The sequence below is a fragment of the Vanessa cardui genome, chromosome 21 (genome assembly GCF_905220365.1).
Source record: "Vanessa cardui chromosome 21, ilVanCard2.1, whole genome shotgun sequence".
Taxonomy (NCBI): Eukaryota; Metazoa; Arthropoda; class Insecta; order Lepidoptera; family Nymphalidae; genus Vanessa; species Vanessa cardui.
In genome coordinates, this window is record NC_061143.1 from 5,142,386 (window position 1) to 5,161,950 (window position 19,565).

Consider the following 19,565-nt stretch of genomic DNA (forward strand, 5'->3'; position numbering starts at 1 on the left):
TATCAGGAGTACCCATAAATCTTTTCACTAAAATTAAAAAGTTCGGATTGAGATACTGGCTGGTTATAAAATGTAGGCACTTTAAAATGACATAATTAAAAATATTGTAGGAAGCCTATATAAGGCGTCGACGAGTGATACTCGAGGGCATTCGTTTGTTAATCATCGGAGTGTTCAGGTGATTGTCAATCGTAAAGATTATTATCATTCTACCTACGCTGTTTTGTATAAGTTAATCGCCTGATATATTTATATATATGTAATGGAAACGTCTAATGATATTAAACTTTTTTTTTAATGATGTAATGTAAAACGTTCGGTCACATCTTTGGGTTATTTATAATACACTAGTTGTCGACCGCAGCTTCGCTCGTATTTAGGGGTTTATTTATTATTGTTTAGGCATAAAAGTAGCATATGTTCTTCGTTAGAGTTCAAATTTGCTTCATACCAAATTTCATCAAGCGGTTTGGTAGTAGAAGAGCTACAGATAGACAGGCAGAGTTACTTTTACATTTAGTATAATGTAGAAGTTCTATACCTCTAAAGAGAAAAACTTTTAATTAAAAAGTCACACCTCTGGACGCAAAACTTATAAAGGGGTATTTATATAATCTTAATTTGTTTTTTTTTTTAAATCAATTTCTAAGCACGAGTGTCACTCAAAACTAATAAATACCGATGATTTAATTCGAAGTGGGGAGGGGTGAAGTGAAAAGGTCTATGATTTTATCTAAATGAGGATTACAATATCTTAATTTGTAACAACAGCTTTCTAAAGGCACGTTCACACTGGTTCACACAAGACGCGTGCTGTGTTTCAGTCTACGTTCGTACGTTGAAACTTTATACGTCTTTATATTGTATAATAGTATTCAGATTCATAATAGATTGATTCAAAAGGATATATCATAATTATCTTATACATCAAAATCGATCATTAAAGATTTATGTTTCCACAAGACTTGACTAATTACTAAGAAAATATGCACATAATATATGCATTTTCTGATATTTTTAACCGACTTCAAAAAAAGGAGGAGGTTCTCAATTCGTCGGGGCCTTTTTTTTTTTTTTTATTTTTTATGTATGTTACCGAATTACTCGAAGATGGCTTTGCCGATTTTAACAATTCTTTTTTTGTTTGAAAGGGCATGTTTTACAGGTGGTCCCATTGTCAGGAGATCAGGATCTGATGATGGGATCCTGGAGAAATCGAGGGAACTCCTCAAATTTTATAGGCACACCTATAGTGATTTCGGTTTTATTCAAAGTGCCTTGGTCATATGCTCACGAAAAGTGACATTTGATGAAGTGGAACTGATGATGTAGACCACAACTGATAATCAGAACCAATTAGTAAGTAACTTTTTTACGGGTTTAGTTATATTTCTTTAAGATAGTCGTCAAGCAATTGATGTTAGTAAACATGCCTATGATGAAGTCTAGTTGATGGTGGACTACCAAGAGAACTCCTCAATGATTAACGGCATTGCATCGGGAAAAAGGTGGTATTGTCTAATTGGCGATGAGCAGTTAACATTAGGCTATTGTAACTTAGGTAACGCTTAATTTGAGTTGCAGTCCACATCATATTGAAACGACGTTGAGTTATGTTAGAGTCGAAAGCCGAAATGTACTGAGTATAATAAAGTGAATGACAAACACTACCAATTGTAATTATAAATAACAAAACAACACTGAAAAGCAGTAAATAATTTTTTATAAATAAAAAAAAACCGCCTTCAAAAATGAACTAAAAAGAAATAAATAATCAGTTACATCCATATCCAATTTACGATTTTTTAATCACCTTTTGAAGTCGGTGCCAACAAAGTAAATAAATTCCTATATTGAAATCATTTAATTTGTATCGATAGTAAGGTTTGTCTAATGGTGTCATCTATACAATAAATAGATTTAGTTTTTGTATGTATGTATTATGTATATATATTAGCAATGTTGGCACTTGGCACCGACTTTGAGAGGTGATTAAAAAATCGTAAATTGGATATGGATGTAACTGATTATAACACTATCCACTTAATTTGACAAACTGTTAGTTTTGCTATTTCGACAATTTTCAAACAGTGTAACCGATCACTGTTACTATTTGTATATTTATGGCAGGAAATATAAATATTTTGGGTCTTCTTAGACTGTACTTATTAAGTCAAAAAGGTAAAATTTGTACTTATGTAGATGGCGATTACAGGAACTAACGATGCAATTCTAAACAACATCACAGGCTGAAAGTTACATTATTTTGGAGTGCTATAGGGCACAAATTACATTTATATTACGTAATTTTCTTTATTAATAATTATCGCTCATGCGATGCCGGGTGGGTCACTAGTAATATATATTTCGATAGAAACAGTGACAAACATTGTATAAACACGTAGAGAGAAGTAGAAACAAACTTGTAACGCCAAGTTTCTGTCTCCGCAAAGTCAATTCGCCGTTCCTTGGGCATGGTTTTCTTCTTTAATAAGATCTCGCAAACACTTTTAGCTTTGTCTACAAATATATATTTAAATTTGAAGCTTTTATGTACCAAATTTCGTGTCTTTGCTATTTACCGTTGAGGAATTATTTCTCTTGGAGCCAAAAATGAGAACAGAAACAGATCATAAATACCAACATAAGCAATGTTTATCGAAACTGGATTAAGATGCAAATTTCAGATCTGTCTATCTGTTTGTCTGTTGGATGTTCTCATTCAGCTTGCAAATTGACTAAAACAAATATTGAAAAAAATAAAAGGCTTGTCTTGGTAGTCCAAACGGTGGTAACTTTAAACTCATACGATTTAACTTTCATAAGATACATTTTCATTTTTAACATAACCATAAAAATGATACTCAGAGTGCAAACAGTAGTGACGTATGGTTCTTTGTTGGAAAAAATATTTCATATTTTTACTAAAGAAATCTATTAAATAAGTCTTCAGCCCTAATATCTTTATGTACAGAAGTTTAATTTTATATATTTGCGATTATACAAGGAGATAAAATCAGTTTCACAATTAAGCAGTTTTATCGCTACCTAGCGATACTTAATGTAGTCTTCTTACAAAGTCGAAATAAAAGTTATTTTAATTATGTTACTATAATACATATTATACTTCAAAATCCATTATCACAATATGTTTAAATATTTATCATAATAAATATAATATTATGTATGGATTTCATCCATATTCAGATTTCACATGGTCTGTCTGATATTATATCACTTATTTTTATTAATGTAATAATGATATAATTTCGTTAGCGAGTTTTAATAAATACAGTGTAAAAACCAAAAGAAGATTATGTTATTATTTACAGCAGTTTAACATTGGATTGAAATGTTGGATTCCAATCCCAATTGCGTTGAAATTGTTTTGCTTTTATTTAGAAAATAGTTTACTTTAAAATCATGAAGTTCCATTTGGTAAAATTTAAACAACAACAATTATTAACCATAATAAAAAATACATTTGATTGTATAAGGATTATGTTGTAATATCTAAACTTGTATTACAAAGTTGTTTGTTTGTACGGGATAATCTTTGCAAATGATGATTTAATTCATAAAAAAATGATTGGTAGAATGTTACATTGTTCTAAAATGTTATAGAATATATTTTTTTTATTAAGGTTTTTTTTTTTTTTATAAATTACAAGACTGTTACTGTGCGAAAATGATACCATCCGTTTCTATATTAAAATTCCGCAGACATTTTTAACTTTGCCGTTTCGTAAATTCAAGCATAAATAAAAAAGCGTGGAGTTAATACCTGTTGACTTTCAAGCAGGATATATTTATTTAAATTATTGTATTTAACTTACATGACTTTTTTTTAAATGTTAAAACAGAGAAACTACTGATTTTCTTGCCGGTTCTCCTCGGTATCAGATCAGTGGAATCTACTTTTCGAACCTGTGGTAGCTTCACTTAATTGTAAAATGATGATTGAAAAGTGCTTGTAAAAGCCTACTTGAATAAAGTTTATTTTGATTTTGGTTTTTGGAATACTTCTTAGAAGTTTTTCTATATTTGATTTCGATTATCATAATGCATATAAATAAAAATAGCTTCAATATCAGCAACAAATAAACGTTTTTATATACGAAGACACTTATACTCCGTATAAATGGATAGGCTCGGTTCTACGTTTAAGTAATGTTGTGGAAGTAATGCCTTCATTATGCTGATATCATGTTATTTATTACAATGCCTCTAAGGTTTTTGGAATTTTGAAGATGGTGTATAAATGTAATCTCGGAGAAGGAAATAATATATTTTATGTGTCAGTAAACATGCATCTCGTTCCTGATTAGAGATTGTTAAATTATAAAATTTATTTTTTTATCTTGCCAATTCATTCCTCTTAAGTCCTTGAAGCTGTTTATTTTATAGATAAGAACAGGTTAGATGCCCAAAAATGCTCGCAATTTAAGATAAGAAATAGTCCCTAAAAGTTGATAACAAACTTATTTTTTTTTATTTTAGAATACCGCTATTGTTGTAAACGATTGTTTAAACTAAACACTCTTTACTTATTAAAAATAAAAATAGATTTTAATTTTGGAATATAATAAAATAAGTTAAAATAATATATGAAACCTACACTACTGATAATTCAATGGATAAAATATGGTTATCTAAATCAATAATTACCTGTTGAAATCTAGCCAAGCGTCACAGTTTTCATATTGTGTAAGTTTAATAAAAAATATTACGTAAGTTTAATGTAAAAATATTATCCGCCAAATCGTATTAAAACAGCGTCATGGGATAGGGTCTAACAGTTACTATCAGTTGCATATTTTTGGCTGTTAATACACACAGTATTCTAAGCAAAAATATCCATCTGTAATAAAACTACTCACATAACATTAATTTGTGTCACTATATTAATGTAAAAATCGATACACATATTAATTATCCGTTTATTGTATATTAATTATCCTTTTTACCGCCCATCCCAGAATCTAGTTTTCTTCTCTCCTGCTCGCTCAAAATCAACCGCCTTTTGTTTTTTCGTTCCAGATAGTACCAGCTCGCCACACCACGCCACGAGAGAAAGCGACGGGAGTCCCACAATACGGTGTCGACAACTGAATCAATAATGAAATTAAAAACTATATAAGTATATTTAAACAATCATGACACATCTTATAGCTCAATTCTTGAGGAAGGCTGTATAAACTTAAGACTATTTAGCATAAATTTTAAAGCTATTTAACATAAATGTTAAAGTAAAACCGTGTAGCGTAAGAAATAAAAAAATACATTAAATATTGTAGAAGTAATTTGATATACAACACTGTAAATTTTTTGAAGAATAATGACATACCTATCTTTATCAATTGAATCGTCACATCACGCAAATACTCCGAGTGCAAAAGTGATACATATATGTTTGCGTAAAATAGCTTATAGGTATCAAAATACGTCGTCACTCGTCACGGTATACAAATCTCACTTTAAACGTGCAAACGTGCCGCTAGTTATTTACCTCAATGTATTTTTACAGAACTGTATGAATGGTTTATTTAAATGGTAGTTTTCTAAAGATAATCGAGGTCTCGGTCTTAAAGTCATGTGTTTGCAAAGTTCAATCTTAACGCCAAATTCAAAGAACACTCAATGTCATCGAGCTAGCTGAATAGTCCACAACCAATATTTATACAAGGTTTTTGGTTTTTTGTACATAGAGAACTTTTGGAACACCATCGGATTCTAATTTTGTTTGACTTTTAAGATATTTTAAGGTCAATTCTTAAACCACTTTGGTAGTCGATTTCAATGATAGATTTCGCTCACTTTGCTTTAGCACAATTTGAAATTTGGACGGTTCCAAAATTATATTTTTACCGATTTACTTGATGGAATATGGCTACTGTTCATGGATATCTGCAGCACGGAGGGTTTTGCAGGGTTTTAATAAAATGTGTTGGCTCTTTTCTTGAACTAACCAAGTTAAATCGTTTCAGATTACAACACAAATACGTAGTTAAAAGCTGGTTCTACGAAGTGGTTGAATCTAAAAAGTATTGCTTTTGATTTCCCCGATATTGCGCGGTTTTAAATGAAAATTCGAGTTTTGACTCGATATCCGAAGGTGAAATTAAAGCCGCGAGTAAAAAGGTTAATCGTCCTGAAATCGAGCCTCTAAACGTTGAATGCAAGTGAATAGAAGCTGTAACTGGGGGATTCCACACATTGTTTTGGTCCACGTGACGCCGAATTTGCGCCCCGTATTGTTTTAGGTGATGATCCGACGTGAAGTGCTATCTCGTCTGGCTTTACACCAAGCTTTTTAGACGCGAATTTGCCTTTGCTTCCCAAATGGCCGGGGAACTAAACCACTCTGGAAATATCGACGTCAAGTGTTCCAATGCTAGCTGTAACAGTCAAGAGAGTGTTCTCAAAAATGTTGGAATAAAACGCATAGTGACTTTTTAGCGGTTAGCGCCGAAATTTGTCAGTTTCAAGTAAGAAAAATGTTTTTCATATGTAAATAAGTTAAAAGACGTTAAGTGATATCCATGAACAATGTAACTTACATTAGTAAAATACTAGCAAGTATAAAAACTTTGAAATTATTGCTATCCATAAAATATTTTACCTCCTAAAGCATTTATTTTATGACGAAGCCAAGAAACTTCAGTAATATGTGAGGTTATAAAATATATTTTTCTAAAACAATAACATTTTAACGATACTAAACATTTAAAATAAATTGTATTCGTTTGTTTGTTCATTCATTCATTTTTTAAGATATATGTAACACTTATGTGGATTTCGAAATGTGAACCATTAATTTACTGCTTATTGTGACTTTGTTATCACCATCGTATTTGCATTGTATAAGGACACCGTAACGTTATAGGTTTTTATTAATTAAAGCAAATTGCTTAGTTTTTATTTTTAATATAAAATGTACTCTTTAAAAAATAAGAAATTCAAGTTTTATTTTAAAGGTTTTTTACTGTTTGTCAATCTCAGGGGACGGTGTATCACGGTAACATGACCGGACAAAGTTCAGACCTAGTGTCTTACTTCCGATTACGTACTTTACGAGGCACGAAAGAATACATACCTTCAATTTTTAACTCCGAGCTACTATTGATGAGTTTTCAACACAAAAATTCAAAGAATTTTATTGAAATAAATAAAGACAGAAGCGACTAAAAATTATTAGCTTTGTACTGGAAAAATAATGATACTAGACACTTAGCATGTTTACTTATAGACAAAGAGTTTTATTGATCCTACCTGATTTTGAAACCAGTACCTTAAATTAACGAGACAGTAAATGTCACAGATAATTTATAAGCTTCGCAGTGGAAAAATAATTGTAGTAGATACTTAGAATGTTTACTAACAGGCAGGCGACGTTGAAGGCAACAAATTGTGGCTACATAACGATGATAATTTATTACCCGTGTCTCCACTCCTATGGTTTTTCAATTACATAGTTGATGATACTTTTACGCTACAGTTTACAACCCGTCTAAATTGCATATTAAAGTGTTTTTAGTCACAATGTTTCAGAATTCATTACGTTTTTAAGAACTGCTATTAAACTTTCTTTTCTAATGAGGACTGAAACGACATTTGACATTGTAGAGCTATACACAGCAATTAGACAAAAAATTTGATTCAATTGGCAGATAGATGCTGGCAAATTTTCATTAGGATGGATTCTGGAGAATATTTTATTGATTTTTACAGCGTTCTTTATTATTCTTTAAATAAATTTCTTTAAATACCTAGCGCAGCTAGTAGAATTGGCTCGTTGAATCAAAATTTTGATCATCAAAACGTGAAACAGTACACTATGGTACCAGCAGTTAAGGTAGTCATTTTTTTTAAATTTTGATTAACTTCATAGTCCAAAATTAAAAAGTAAACGATATAATGTTTTTCTATTTTTTAGTGTCAATTCCTTCACATTTCTCCTTAAAGTAGATTTTCAAAAATTAATTTGGAAATTCTATATTTAAAATTTCAACTTTTAGGGGCAAGCATTGTTGGTTACCAACCACTCATCAGATATTCTACCGTCAACCAGCAGTACCCTTTTAGGAAAGTACCGTCAACCCCAATATTGCTATATTCCGGTTTGCATGAGCCAGTGTAACTAAAGGCACAAGGAATATAACATCTTATTTCCCAAGGTTGGTGGTGCAGTGCTAATAAGAAACGGTTACTATTATCTAAAGCTGAGATGGCCCAGTGGTTGGAACGCGTGCATCTTAACCGATGATTTCGGGTTCAAACCCAGGCAAGCACCACTATATATATATGTGTGCTTAATTTGTGTTTACAATTCATCTCGTGCTCGGCAGTGAAGGAAAACATCGTGAGGAAACCTGCATGTGTCTAATTTCATCAAAAATTCTGCCACAGGTGTATTCCACTAACCCGCAATAACAATTTTCCAAACCATCCCATTAATGGAAGAGGAGGCCTTAGGCCAGCAGTGGGAAATTTACAGGCTGTTACTTTACTATTATCTAAAGTGTTTCGTTGTGTCTCGATTGTTAGTAGAGACAAATTATTTATAAGTATAGAAAATTACTTATAATTTAAGACTGAAAATATTTCTGAAACCTGCCAGTTAATTGGATTTCGAGACTCCAGTTATAATAGTGGAATATTCGACCAATAACAAACTCCGAAAATGTCGTCACAAACTATGTTTTAAACACCTCACGTGGTTAGAATATTTCGAATCAAGCCTCGCCGGCCTTTGGTCTGTTCATTTTTAGTTTCACGTTAATAAAATATAATATAAATTAATGTGATTAAATACTTTACGAACAAAAATTTACGAATTTATTTATACAAATAAGTATAAAATTTTATTCATAATAATATTTAAAGTAATATATATTATGGAACAAAGTATTGATTAAAATGTACATTAATAAATATATGAAAGATTTCAAGTAATTACCGTTAAAAAATATTATTGGAATATTTAATTAAATTTCACATAGAATTATTTACTCTTCTGTCTGAATGCACACCCACGATCGTAAATTAGAATTTGAACTTCGATAAGATGTATTTTATTACACGTAAAAATTCATGTATTAAAAACAATGTAATAATTACATTTCTTTTTATTAAAAGAATAATAATATTCCTATATTCAACTCATCAAACTTTGGACAGTTCTGAGAAGGTTCTGCGGGATCTACGACCTTATCATCTAGCTACGAGATTATCTCCCGATTCGCTTCTCGTATCTATAATAATATCATAAATGTGGATGTAGCTCTGTCTGTCTTTCTGTCGGTCTTTCACGACTAAACTTCTAAACCGAATTTGATGAAATTTGTTGTGAAGCAAGCTTGAAATTCAAGGAAGGACATAGGCTACTTTATAAGCTAACTAATGTGTCAACTAACCCTATAAAACGCGAGTGAAGCTGCGTGAAGAGTCGAGATGGCCCAGTGGTTAGAACGCGTGCATCTTAACCGATGATTGCGGGTTCAAACCCAGGCAAGCGCCGCTGATTCATGTGCTCAATTTGTCTTTATAATTCGTCTCGTGCTCGGCGGTGAAGAAAAACATCGTGAGGAAACCTGCATGTGACAAATTTCATAGAAGTTCTGCCAGTTATAATAGTGGAATATTCAAAATTGTGACAAATTTCATAAAAGTTCTGCCACATGTGTATTCCACCAACCCGCATTGGAAAAGCGTGGTGGAATATGTTTCAAACCTTCTCCTCAAAGGGAGAGGAGGCCTTTAGCCCAGCAGTGGGAATTTACAGGCTGTTGTTGTTGTTGTTGAAGCTGCGTGCGACAACTAATCATCTATAAAAGCTTTATGACCTAGTTTTTGTTACATTTAATCTGCAACATTTAATCCAATCCTATCGTTCACATACTATAATCTTATATATAATATTATTCTTAAATTCTCTCTTTGAATGTTGCAAACTATAAGAGACCAGGACTTAACTTAAATTGTTATTTAACGAGATATTTACATATTATTTGCTCTATTAAGTATTTTAATAACGTTCCCCATGACGCCATACCCGCTTATATTAAGCTTGCAAACCGTTTGAGTTATGAAGTTATTGTCGTCGTTCAAGGCATAATAATTATAACGCAAGATTATAATGTACAATCTATATTAATATTATTATTTAATGTTATAAATGTGAAAGTAACTCTGTCTGTCTCTCTGATGCCCTTTCACGATCAAATCTCTGAACTGAATTATATGAAATTTGGTATGAAGCAAAATTGAACTGCAAGAAAGACATAGGCTACTTTTTTGGCTGACATATGACAACTAACACCCTAAAACGCAGACGAAGCTGCGGGCGACTACTTGTTTTTTAATAAATTACTTCGAACTGTGTCTCTTTATTTATGATTTTATGATATTTTTCTGAAATTTTTCTTCAAATAATTCTGTACTTAGAACACTTGACTGTTTTTAGCATAAGCCTGTGGTTTCACGCCTACGCAACCACTAAGTTTTTATGTGTTTATAATAAAATTCGTGTTTGACAGCGTAGAAAAAACATGAGAAAACCTGCACATTGTGAATGTTAATTTGCCATACACATATAAACATATATGAACAATACGTATTAGAGTAGATTTTATTCTGTTTTTCTCTCTTGAAGCGGAAAAGACTTGGGATTCAACAGCGCCAACGGTAAACATTTAGTTTCTTTAAGAGGTGTCATGGGACCGCTTGAGTATTCGTTACCGAAACACCTTTGTACGGTCAGCATTAATTTCACGTTTAAGTGGGCCGAACCGCATCTACTGATGCTGGGCTTCTGATGAGTATCATATCGTCTTCTGTCGTCCTCCATCCTCCATCCGATCTGAAATTTAGGGCTCATTGAGTTTGAACCCCAATTCTCCTCACTTTAACTGACCCAGTAGCGCTTGTGACAATTATCATCACGGTAACCTCGAATTTCTCTCATGGTTATAAGGTCATAAGCCATAGGCCCATAATCGGGCGTTTATACCTAACATTCGCGTCGGATGATTATGCTGCGTCAAATGTGTGTGTGATAATGCTTATCACTGATAGCGAAGCAATAACAAACAAAAACAGGAAAATAAATGTATAAAATACCTATCCCGAAACCACAGAAATCGTTTAAGGAAACGAAGTTTATATTTAAATACAGAATGTCGCGACAGAAAAACCAATAAAGTTAGCGAAGAAAGATAATCGTAAAGAAATGTCAAAAAAACATTGGTAGTAATATAATGCGACCTATTGTTTTTTATAATGCATGGAACAGCTTTAGTACAACTATGTTATTTGATTCTGAACGAAATCATCTAGTCTATCAATTTTTGGAAGCATCCTCATTTCTGTATAGATTTATGACCTCATTGTTCTAATAAAACTCAATTCGATGGAACCAATGAAAAAATATGCAATCAATTTTTTTGATAAGATGAGAATTTTTTATAAATTAATTGTGTTTTATGAGAACTATGACCTCATAAATTTCTCTTCAGATATTACGCATCTAAGAATTGAGAGACATTGATATTTAATGTATAGTTATTAATGAAAGGCAGAGATGGCCAGTGGTTAGAACCCTGGCAAGTACCACTGAATATTCATGTGCTTAATTTGTGTTTATAAATCATCTCGTGCTCGATGGTGAAGGAAAACATCGTGAGGAAACCTACATGTGTCAAATTTCATAGAAATTCTGCATGTATATTCTACCAACCCGCATTGGAACAGCGTGGTGAAATATGTTCCAAACCTTTTCTTAAAAGGGCTCTTAGCCTTAGCCCAGTAGTTGGAGATTTACAGGCTGTTGTTGTTGTTGTTGTTGTTATGTAAAATCAATAAATTTACTAAGATTTAACCCTTCGGGTGCCTGGTGGGTCTGACAGACCCGTCACTTCAAAAAATCAACGATAACTTTTAAATTTTTGTAGCAAACCCGCTGCACTCCCGAGTAGCTTCGCGATATAAACTAACGGCTATTTTGATTACTCTCCCGCTGTCCACAACGTACATCCATCCGAACAACACGCATTTTGTGTGCGCTCGGGTCTCAGGGACCCGACCAGGCACGCGGCGTAACTTTTAATCTTTAAGCTATTATTCTTGTTTTGTCTCTTTTATTTATATTGGGTGGTAAATTATTTATGGAAAAAATATTGATGCAGTTATAATGACTGGGCGATTAATAAATGATGAAATTCGCCAAGCTTTAGAGAGAAATTTTGAAGAAAATGAAGATCAGGATGTAGTTTTTGATGAAAGTGAAGATGAGTCAGATACATAATTCTGATGTTGACAAGGAAGAAGTAAGAGTCTATAACGAACCAAATAACAGGAATAATATATATACAACCATCAAAAGTGATTTATATGTCCCAGCCATTAAGTAATTTTGGTCACAGATCAATATATAAAGGCCTTGGTTATTGTTTCTGGATTCTCAACACTACTGGCATAAACGCAAAAATTATTCATATGTTAAACAATTCAGATACTAGAAGGAACTTTATAAAAAAAATGGGCATACTGCTCTACATCAGACTGAACGACGTAATAGTTGTAAGATGCAAAATCTTATCTTACTTTACGTAAGAGAATCAGCTCTCATTTAGGGGAACCCTCAGAGCCACCACCCAAAAAACATAACGCTGGTACGAAAAAGCGTTGTTATGTATGTCCTAACCAAAAAGATCACAAGTCTAAATACATCTATGTGTCTTGCAAAAATCATATTTGCTTGGAACACGCAATTTTTGATTGTGAAAATTGTCACATAAATACAGATTAGTTACAAGCAATACCTTTGTTTCTTTTATATCAAAATAGTTGATTAATTAGTGCCTTAAATTAATGTAAAGTTTGAGTGCTGACCTCAATTAAAAAAAAAATATTGTCGATTTAAACATAAGTGTTTATTTTTATTACGTAAAATTAGAGACTTTTTAATTTTTTTAATATAACTTTGTAGAAGAACTTTAGTTTAATTTTATTTTTCATTCATATAGCTAAACAGCTCTAAAATAAATATAAACATATTATTTGGCATTCTGACTAATAAAATAAGCAAAAACGAGCATTTTGTTACCGGGTCCCACAGACCCACCAGGCACGCCATGTAAGTTTTACCCACCAGGCACCCGAAGGGTTAAATTGTTTCTAGTAGCATTACATAACAGAAACGTTCACAAAAGCACCAACAACAATTGTTCAAAGTTTTAACTCAATCGACTAAACGATGCATGAACGCATATACGAACAAAAAGCATTAATTATTATATATTAGATTTATTACTTCTACGAAGTATGTTTGTTTATAACTGAAGTTATTTACCATAGTAAAGTTCAAGTTAATTACATGGAAAGAGAAGTTAAATTTTATTGAATTCCATTACTCAATTTCGTCTATCATTGTGAGCGGTAATTAACAAAGTCATTAGGCAGATATTGCGGATACCGAACGAAATTCGGTATAGGTATATCCCTAAAATAAAATTTTACAACGCAATCCCTTTGTTTTTAACTTCATTTTTATTAATGTTGTGGGAATATTTGCCATACAAAGTAATTATTTTTTCTGAAATCGGATGGAAAGTGAGTAAAGAGGTTTTGATCTCTTTACTTTATTGGTCTCTTGGATCTGTATGGGTGGAGTGTTTAATTTGGAACTCAAAATAGAAGACTCCATCTACAAGTACTCTTAGATCCAAAAGACTGTAATTACACAAGGCCAACACAGAATTGGTGAAAATTGTCTGATGAGTGTGAGACGCTCATACAAATATTTTTCAAAAAAAAAATTAGTTACTAAAGCCAGTAATCTTAAAATTTAATAAACAAAAATAAGTCTAAAGTTTTGATTTTCTATATTCGACAACTACAAGAATGGGACAATTAGCTGAATCTGTCATAAATTACTGGTGTCGTACGCATAGTAATCTGCCTCAGAAAACACAGAGTGGTTGGTTCTGTGCCGTATATTCTGTGTGTGTCGTATTGGAATCACCGGCTCATCGAATCATGACAGTGTGAGAGTAGAGAATATACTTGTGATCTCGCCGACACTTGTGTAAAATAAGATGTCCTGAGTATTTGCCCAGTCTTCCATGAGATTAGCTACGTTGACCGAATTTAGTCTCTACGACATCATCATCATGGATGGTGATGAGGCCTTAGGTGGACCACGTTTCTGGAGAAACCTAGTTTTTTTAATAAAGATATGAGTGTTCGTGACAATCTGTCTAATAAATGGAAGTGGCCTGAATTGCAACTTAGTGCATATCAAGTGGGGTACAATGAGCTAATGTCTGCGACATCCAGTTCGATTTAATGCAACATCAGCCGCGATGGCGTAGACACGTTTAACGATGCTCGACGAGAAGCAAGACGTGTCTGATTTTCAGCACTCAAAGATAAAATCAAAATAAGAGGCCTTCCATATCAAACTTCTGAAAGATACAAATTATGGATATAAATAGAGTAAGCATATAACCACGATAGGATAATAATCATATTTTGGTAAGGAAATGTTACAGCTAAGGACAATATCGGTATTTCTTTACTACATTAAATATGAGATAACATCACATACATTACTCTAATCCCAATGTAAGTAGCTGAAGCACTTGTGTTATGGAAATCAGAAGTAACGACGGTACCACAAACACCCAGACCCAAGACAACATAGAAAGCTAATGGTAATCTACATCGACTCGGCCGGGAATCGAACCCGGGACCTCAGAGTGGCGTACCTATGAAAACCGGTGTACACACCACTCGACCATGGAGGTCGTCAAAAAATGTTTTTGTTATCTGAGCTCAGTTTTTTCACCCGTTTTTCTTAGGTCAGGGTATTTTATTGTTAGAATCGGTGGTAATGTATCATTTCACAATTAATAAGTATTATATTTTTGAATTGGTCTATCAAATGTCATAACTCTTATTAATCAAGTTTTAATCAAAATTGAGATATACTTTATTTGAGAAGATATTCTTTGAAGTTCCTCCATCCATTTCTATTCGAAAAATTCATCTGCTATTGTCTACGAATATCCTTCTCCTGGATAGATATGTACGTAATATAGATATGTAGGAGAAAAACGCTGAATAAAAATTTATAAAGAATTTGTACGAACGATAAAAGAGAACGAAACAAAAAAAAACACAAAACAATACGTATTTTTTTAAACCAAATAGTTAAATTTGTTTTAAAAATAAAGCTTTGATGTTCTTTTGTTAAGACAAAAAAATTATTTTGCATGTCACTGTATATATGAACTGTGTTACATCAGACATTGTGCGTTTATACGAGCTAATATCAAGAACTTAAAATCAATCGTGATTTATTCTTAACATTAGATATTTTATTGAGAAGTATGCTGAATAACTTACACTAGGACCGTAAGGATTACAGCCATGACAATAAAATTAGCCAATGTGGAGAATTGTATGAAACATGTACGAGCAAAATTGTTTAAAGAAAACGCACAACAAAGCTGTTAATATAGAATATTTAAACAAAAGGATCATTTGCAATTTGAATAAAGACTTAAGATTTAAAAATATTTGTATTAAAGTCGTCTAAAGATAGTAGAAATAATAATAAAAGTAAACTGCAGGAAAATGGAGATACTAATTTCTTTCGCAGCATCTAAATATAAAATAATTCAAATTTATTCTTACTGGAATGTATATCTGGTGGAATTTAAAGCCGACGGGATAAGCTTTGAATATTCATTCAAATAAACATCGCTAGGAATAATAAAAATCTGTGTGTTTTATATCTATGATTCTGTCTTAACTTATGACGAGGAAAAAAAACTTTATTCTCGATGCAGACTATAATGCAATGAAAAAACACCGCCAAATGAAATGGTTATTCAGTTTTCCTTTCGTGTCTTTTATTGGTGTTGCCTGAGTGAAATATTTGATTGATAATTGTTTTATTGTATAGGACACTGTTTTATGTCTTAGTTTCGATGAACCAAAAGTACTCATCACAAATATATAGTATATATTAAACTCTATACTGATTTTTTTTAATAATATACAATTTAACAATTTTTGGTTATGATCAGTTCGGTCCTGTACTTTATATTAGCGAACTTAAAAGATGAATAAGTGGTGTTTAAGGAAATGATCTTGTAATGCTGGGTGTTGATATATTTTCGTCATTAATTTGTCATATATATACAAAATCTCGGCTTTGTACAAGTCATTTTAAATTTTATTTTATTTTTTTCAATTTAGAAACTATTGTTCGATAGCATTTTACCTCTATGCATCCACATGTACTTTTATGCCCAAGATTCATGCATATGAATCTTGGACTCATGCATATGAATCTTGGACAGTGTAATTTAATTAGGATAAAAATAATGCAAAGACGTATGTAGTAGTAAAGTCAGTCATTTTTTGCGGGTTATAATATTCGTTCTAGACATTAATAGTTCAAGCAACATTTCATTGTTGCGATTTGCTGGATAAATAGGGAACTGTATTTATCGCGATTAGAGAGATGACGTGAGTTTTTGTACATTCCTTTACAATATAATACGTACAAAGTTGAATTACTAACCATTTGAAATTGTGACAAATGTCACCACAAAAATAACATAAGAATTGTACGTATGTACTTCTGCTGTATTGGTTTCACTCTATAAAGTGAAACGAGACTAGAAATTTCCTGGCTTCCCTCTTCATATTAAAGCGACTCGGATTATTATCGACTGAATCAATGAGACTACATAGAAGAAAGTCTTAATGTCAGATGGTAACGACGTCTGCATTCAAATGCTATTAGAAATTATCAAGAAAATAATATGATGCCTTCAAAGTATCACCATTAAATGTTCATGTGCATAATTTGTGTTTTAAATTAATCTCGTGTTCAATGGTGTTGAAAATATCGTATGAAAAGCTGCATGTATTGGATAATAATATTCAACATGTGTTTCCAATAACTCAATCTGTAGTAGAATAGTGGAATAAGCTTCAAATTTCCTCTTAAATTTACAAGAAACCTTGGTCTCGATGTGGAATATGCACTGGAGTTTATTTTACATATAAATTCCACTGATACACCAGATTTTGTAAATGAGGATAAATTCGAACACTTTTTTTTTGATGCTTCGTTTGTCCAAGAGAATATTCACAGGTGTATTATTTGTTTCAATGAACTGTACGAAAATTACAAAACTACATGGCTGTGTCCAACTTGTGCTAGACCTAAAAGAGACAACACAAACACACCTATTAGAACCTCGCTTACTACTTCAGAGGATCATGACAGCCAGACTTGCAATGTTACTCTTCGCATCAAAGATAATGAAAGGAAGGTTATTGAAAAAATAACATCCGACCTACCACTACATGAAGTCCGGTATATTGTCAGAGAAGAAATGAAAAGTTTGCTAGACGTTTTCAAAAAAAGCATACTGGATGAATTCACCACAAAAACGAACGAAGTTCTTGCGTCTATAAATTTCCTGGAAGATCAATATGAAAACATCAAGAAAGATTTATCCGCTAGAAATGAAGTAATTAAAACCCTACAGTTAGAAAATAAAACACTACACTCCAAAGTGTATGACTTACAGACTAGACTCACTTTAGTTGAAAATCAATCCCGAGCCAGCAACCTAGAAATCCAATGCATTCCTGAGCACCGATCTGAAAATATCACCTCTACAGTGAAACAATTGGCCGCTAATGTAAAGTACAACTTATCAGATACTGACATACAGAGCTGCAGTAGAATAATGAAAATCAACAAGGAGAGCCCCCGACCACGTTCTGTACTAGTCAAATTTAGTAGTCCAAGAGTACGGGACAATTTTCTAGCGGCAACTATAGCCTTTAACAAACAAGCGAAATGTAAGGAGGACAAATTAAATACCAGCCACTTAGGCATCGGAGGAAACAAACAACCTATATATGTTACCGAACATCTCCCACCGGCTACAAAGGCACTACACGCAGAGGCACGCATTAAAGCTAAGGAACTCAAATATGAATTCGTCTGGATTAAGAACGGTCGAGTTTTTATGCGGAAGTCAAAGTCGTCTGACTACAAAATTATAAAAAGTTCAGAATCTCTCTTAAATTTATCGTAACTAAATTTTATTAATAGACATGTTGTGGTACATTAATTGAAAAATTCGATTCAATAACCTGTTATTATCAAAATGTCCGAGGACTTCGTTTAAGCTTAACTGAAGTACGAAAAGAAGTCCTTAACTCGACTTATGATATCATTGTACTAACGGAAACTTGGCTCAATGATAGTATACACGATGCTGAGATCTTCGATGACAGATATTATATATATAGACGTGATCGCGAAACGTCCTCCATTTCTAACAATAAGAAAATTGGTGGTGGAGTTTTGATAGCGGTAAAAAAGGATGGCTTTAGTTCACGCAGACAACTTGGATGGGAGAGTCAATGCGAAGACTTATGGGTCACAATAGAACTCGATTCTGAGGTCATAACAAAACATTTACATATCTGCGCAGTATACATTCCCCCACCAGTTACTCACAACACATTAGACGTTTTTATTAACAATGCAACTAAAACAATAAATGATAACAACTTGGATGTTCCAAATAATTCGATTATATTACTTGGTGACTTTAACATGAGTTCTATATCATGGGAAATCCAACCTAATGTTCAGTACACATCCCCAAGGAACCACACAAATTGTCTCCTTAAAAGTTGCCTAATAGATTTCTTTGCCTTACACGACCTAAACCAATATAATCATATTAAAAACAGAAGTGGAAAAATTTTTAGACTTAATTCTATCTAACATAACCATGAACATTAGTGAAAGTCAATTTCCCATACGCAATGTAGATACTTTGCACCCACCATTAGAAATTGTCTTAAAAATAATGCCCACAAATATTCCTCTTAAAACCAAGCCTAAAACTTCACACAATTATAAAAAAGCTGACTACGATTCTATTAGAACGTATCTTGATAATATTGATTGGTTTCAAACTTTAGGTACACTAGATAATGTTAATTCAATGATATCTAAGTTTTACGAAATTCTGCAAGTAGCGATTGATAAGTTCGTCCCGAAGTCCTGCAAAAGAACAAAATGTTATCCTATCTGGTTTACTCCTACAGTCATCAAACTAATAAAACAAAAATATAAATATCACCACAAAGTTAAATTATATAACAATCCACTTGACAAAATTGAATTTGCACACCTGCGGAAAGACTGTGACAAACTTATTAAAAAATGTTACTATGATTACATTTTACATATTGAAGAAGCTATTGGGCAACATCCGAAATATTTTTGGACACATCTGAAAAATATGCGACGTAAGGGTTCGAATTACCCCAATAAAATGACTTTGAATAATCATGAGACATGCAATAGGCAAGAAATATGCGACTTATTTGCTAATCATTTTTCATCGGTATTTAATAATAATACTTCAAACAATAACTTTGATTTACCGTCAGTGAACATATCCAAAACTTATATAGGCAACATTCAATTATCCAAAGGAGACATTGAGAAA

General features: G+C 32.4%; 1 protein-coding gene across 1 annotated transcript in view; it reads left to right on the top strand.

The window, feature by feature from the left end:
- The first annotated feature begins 16,534 nt into the window (after positions 1 to 16,534).
- Positions 16,535 to 19,565, top strand: part of LOC124539089 — a 113,976-nt gene continuing 110,945 nt past the window's right edge. The window contains exons 1-2 of the mRNA XM_047116411.1: positions 16,535 to 16,539; positions 17,174 to 18,056. Coding sequence (XP_046972367.1) covers positions 16,535 to 16,539; positions 17,174 to 18,056 — 888 coding nt within the window. The remainder of the gene's footprint in view (positions 16,540 to 17,173; positions 18,057 to 19,565) is intronic.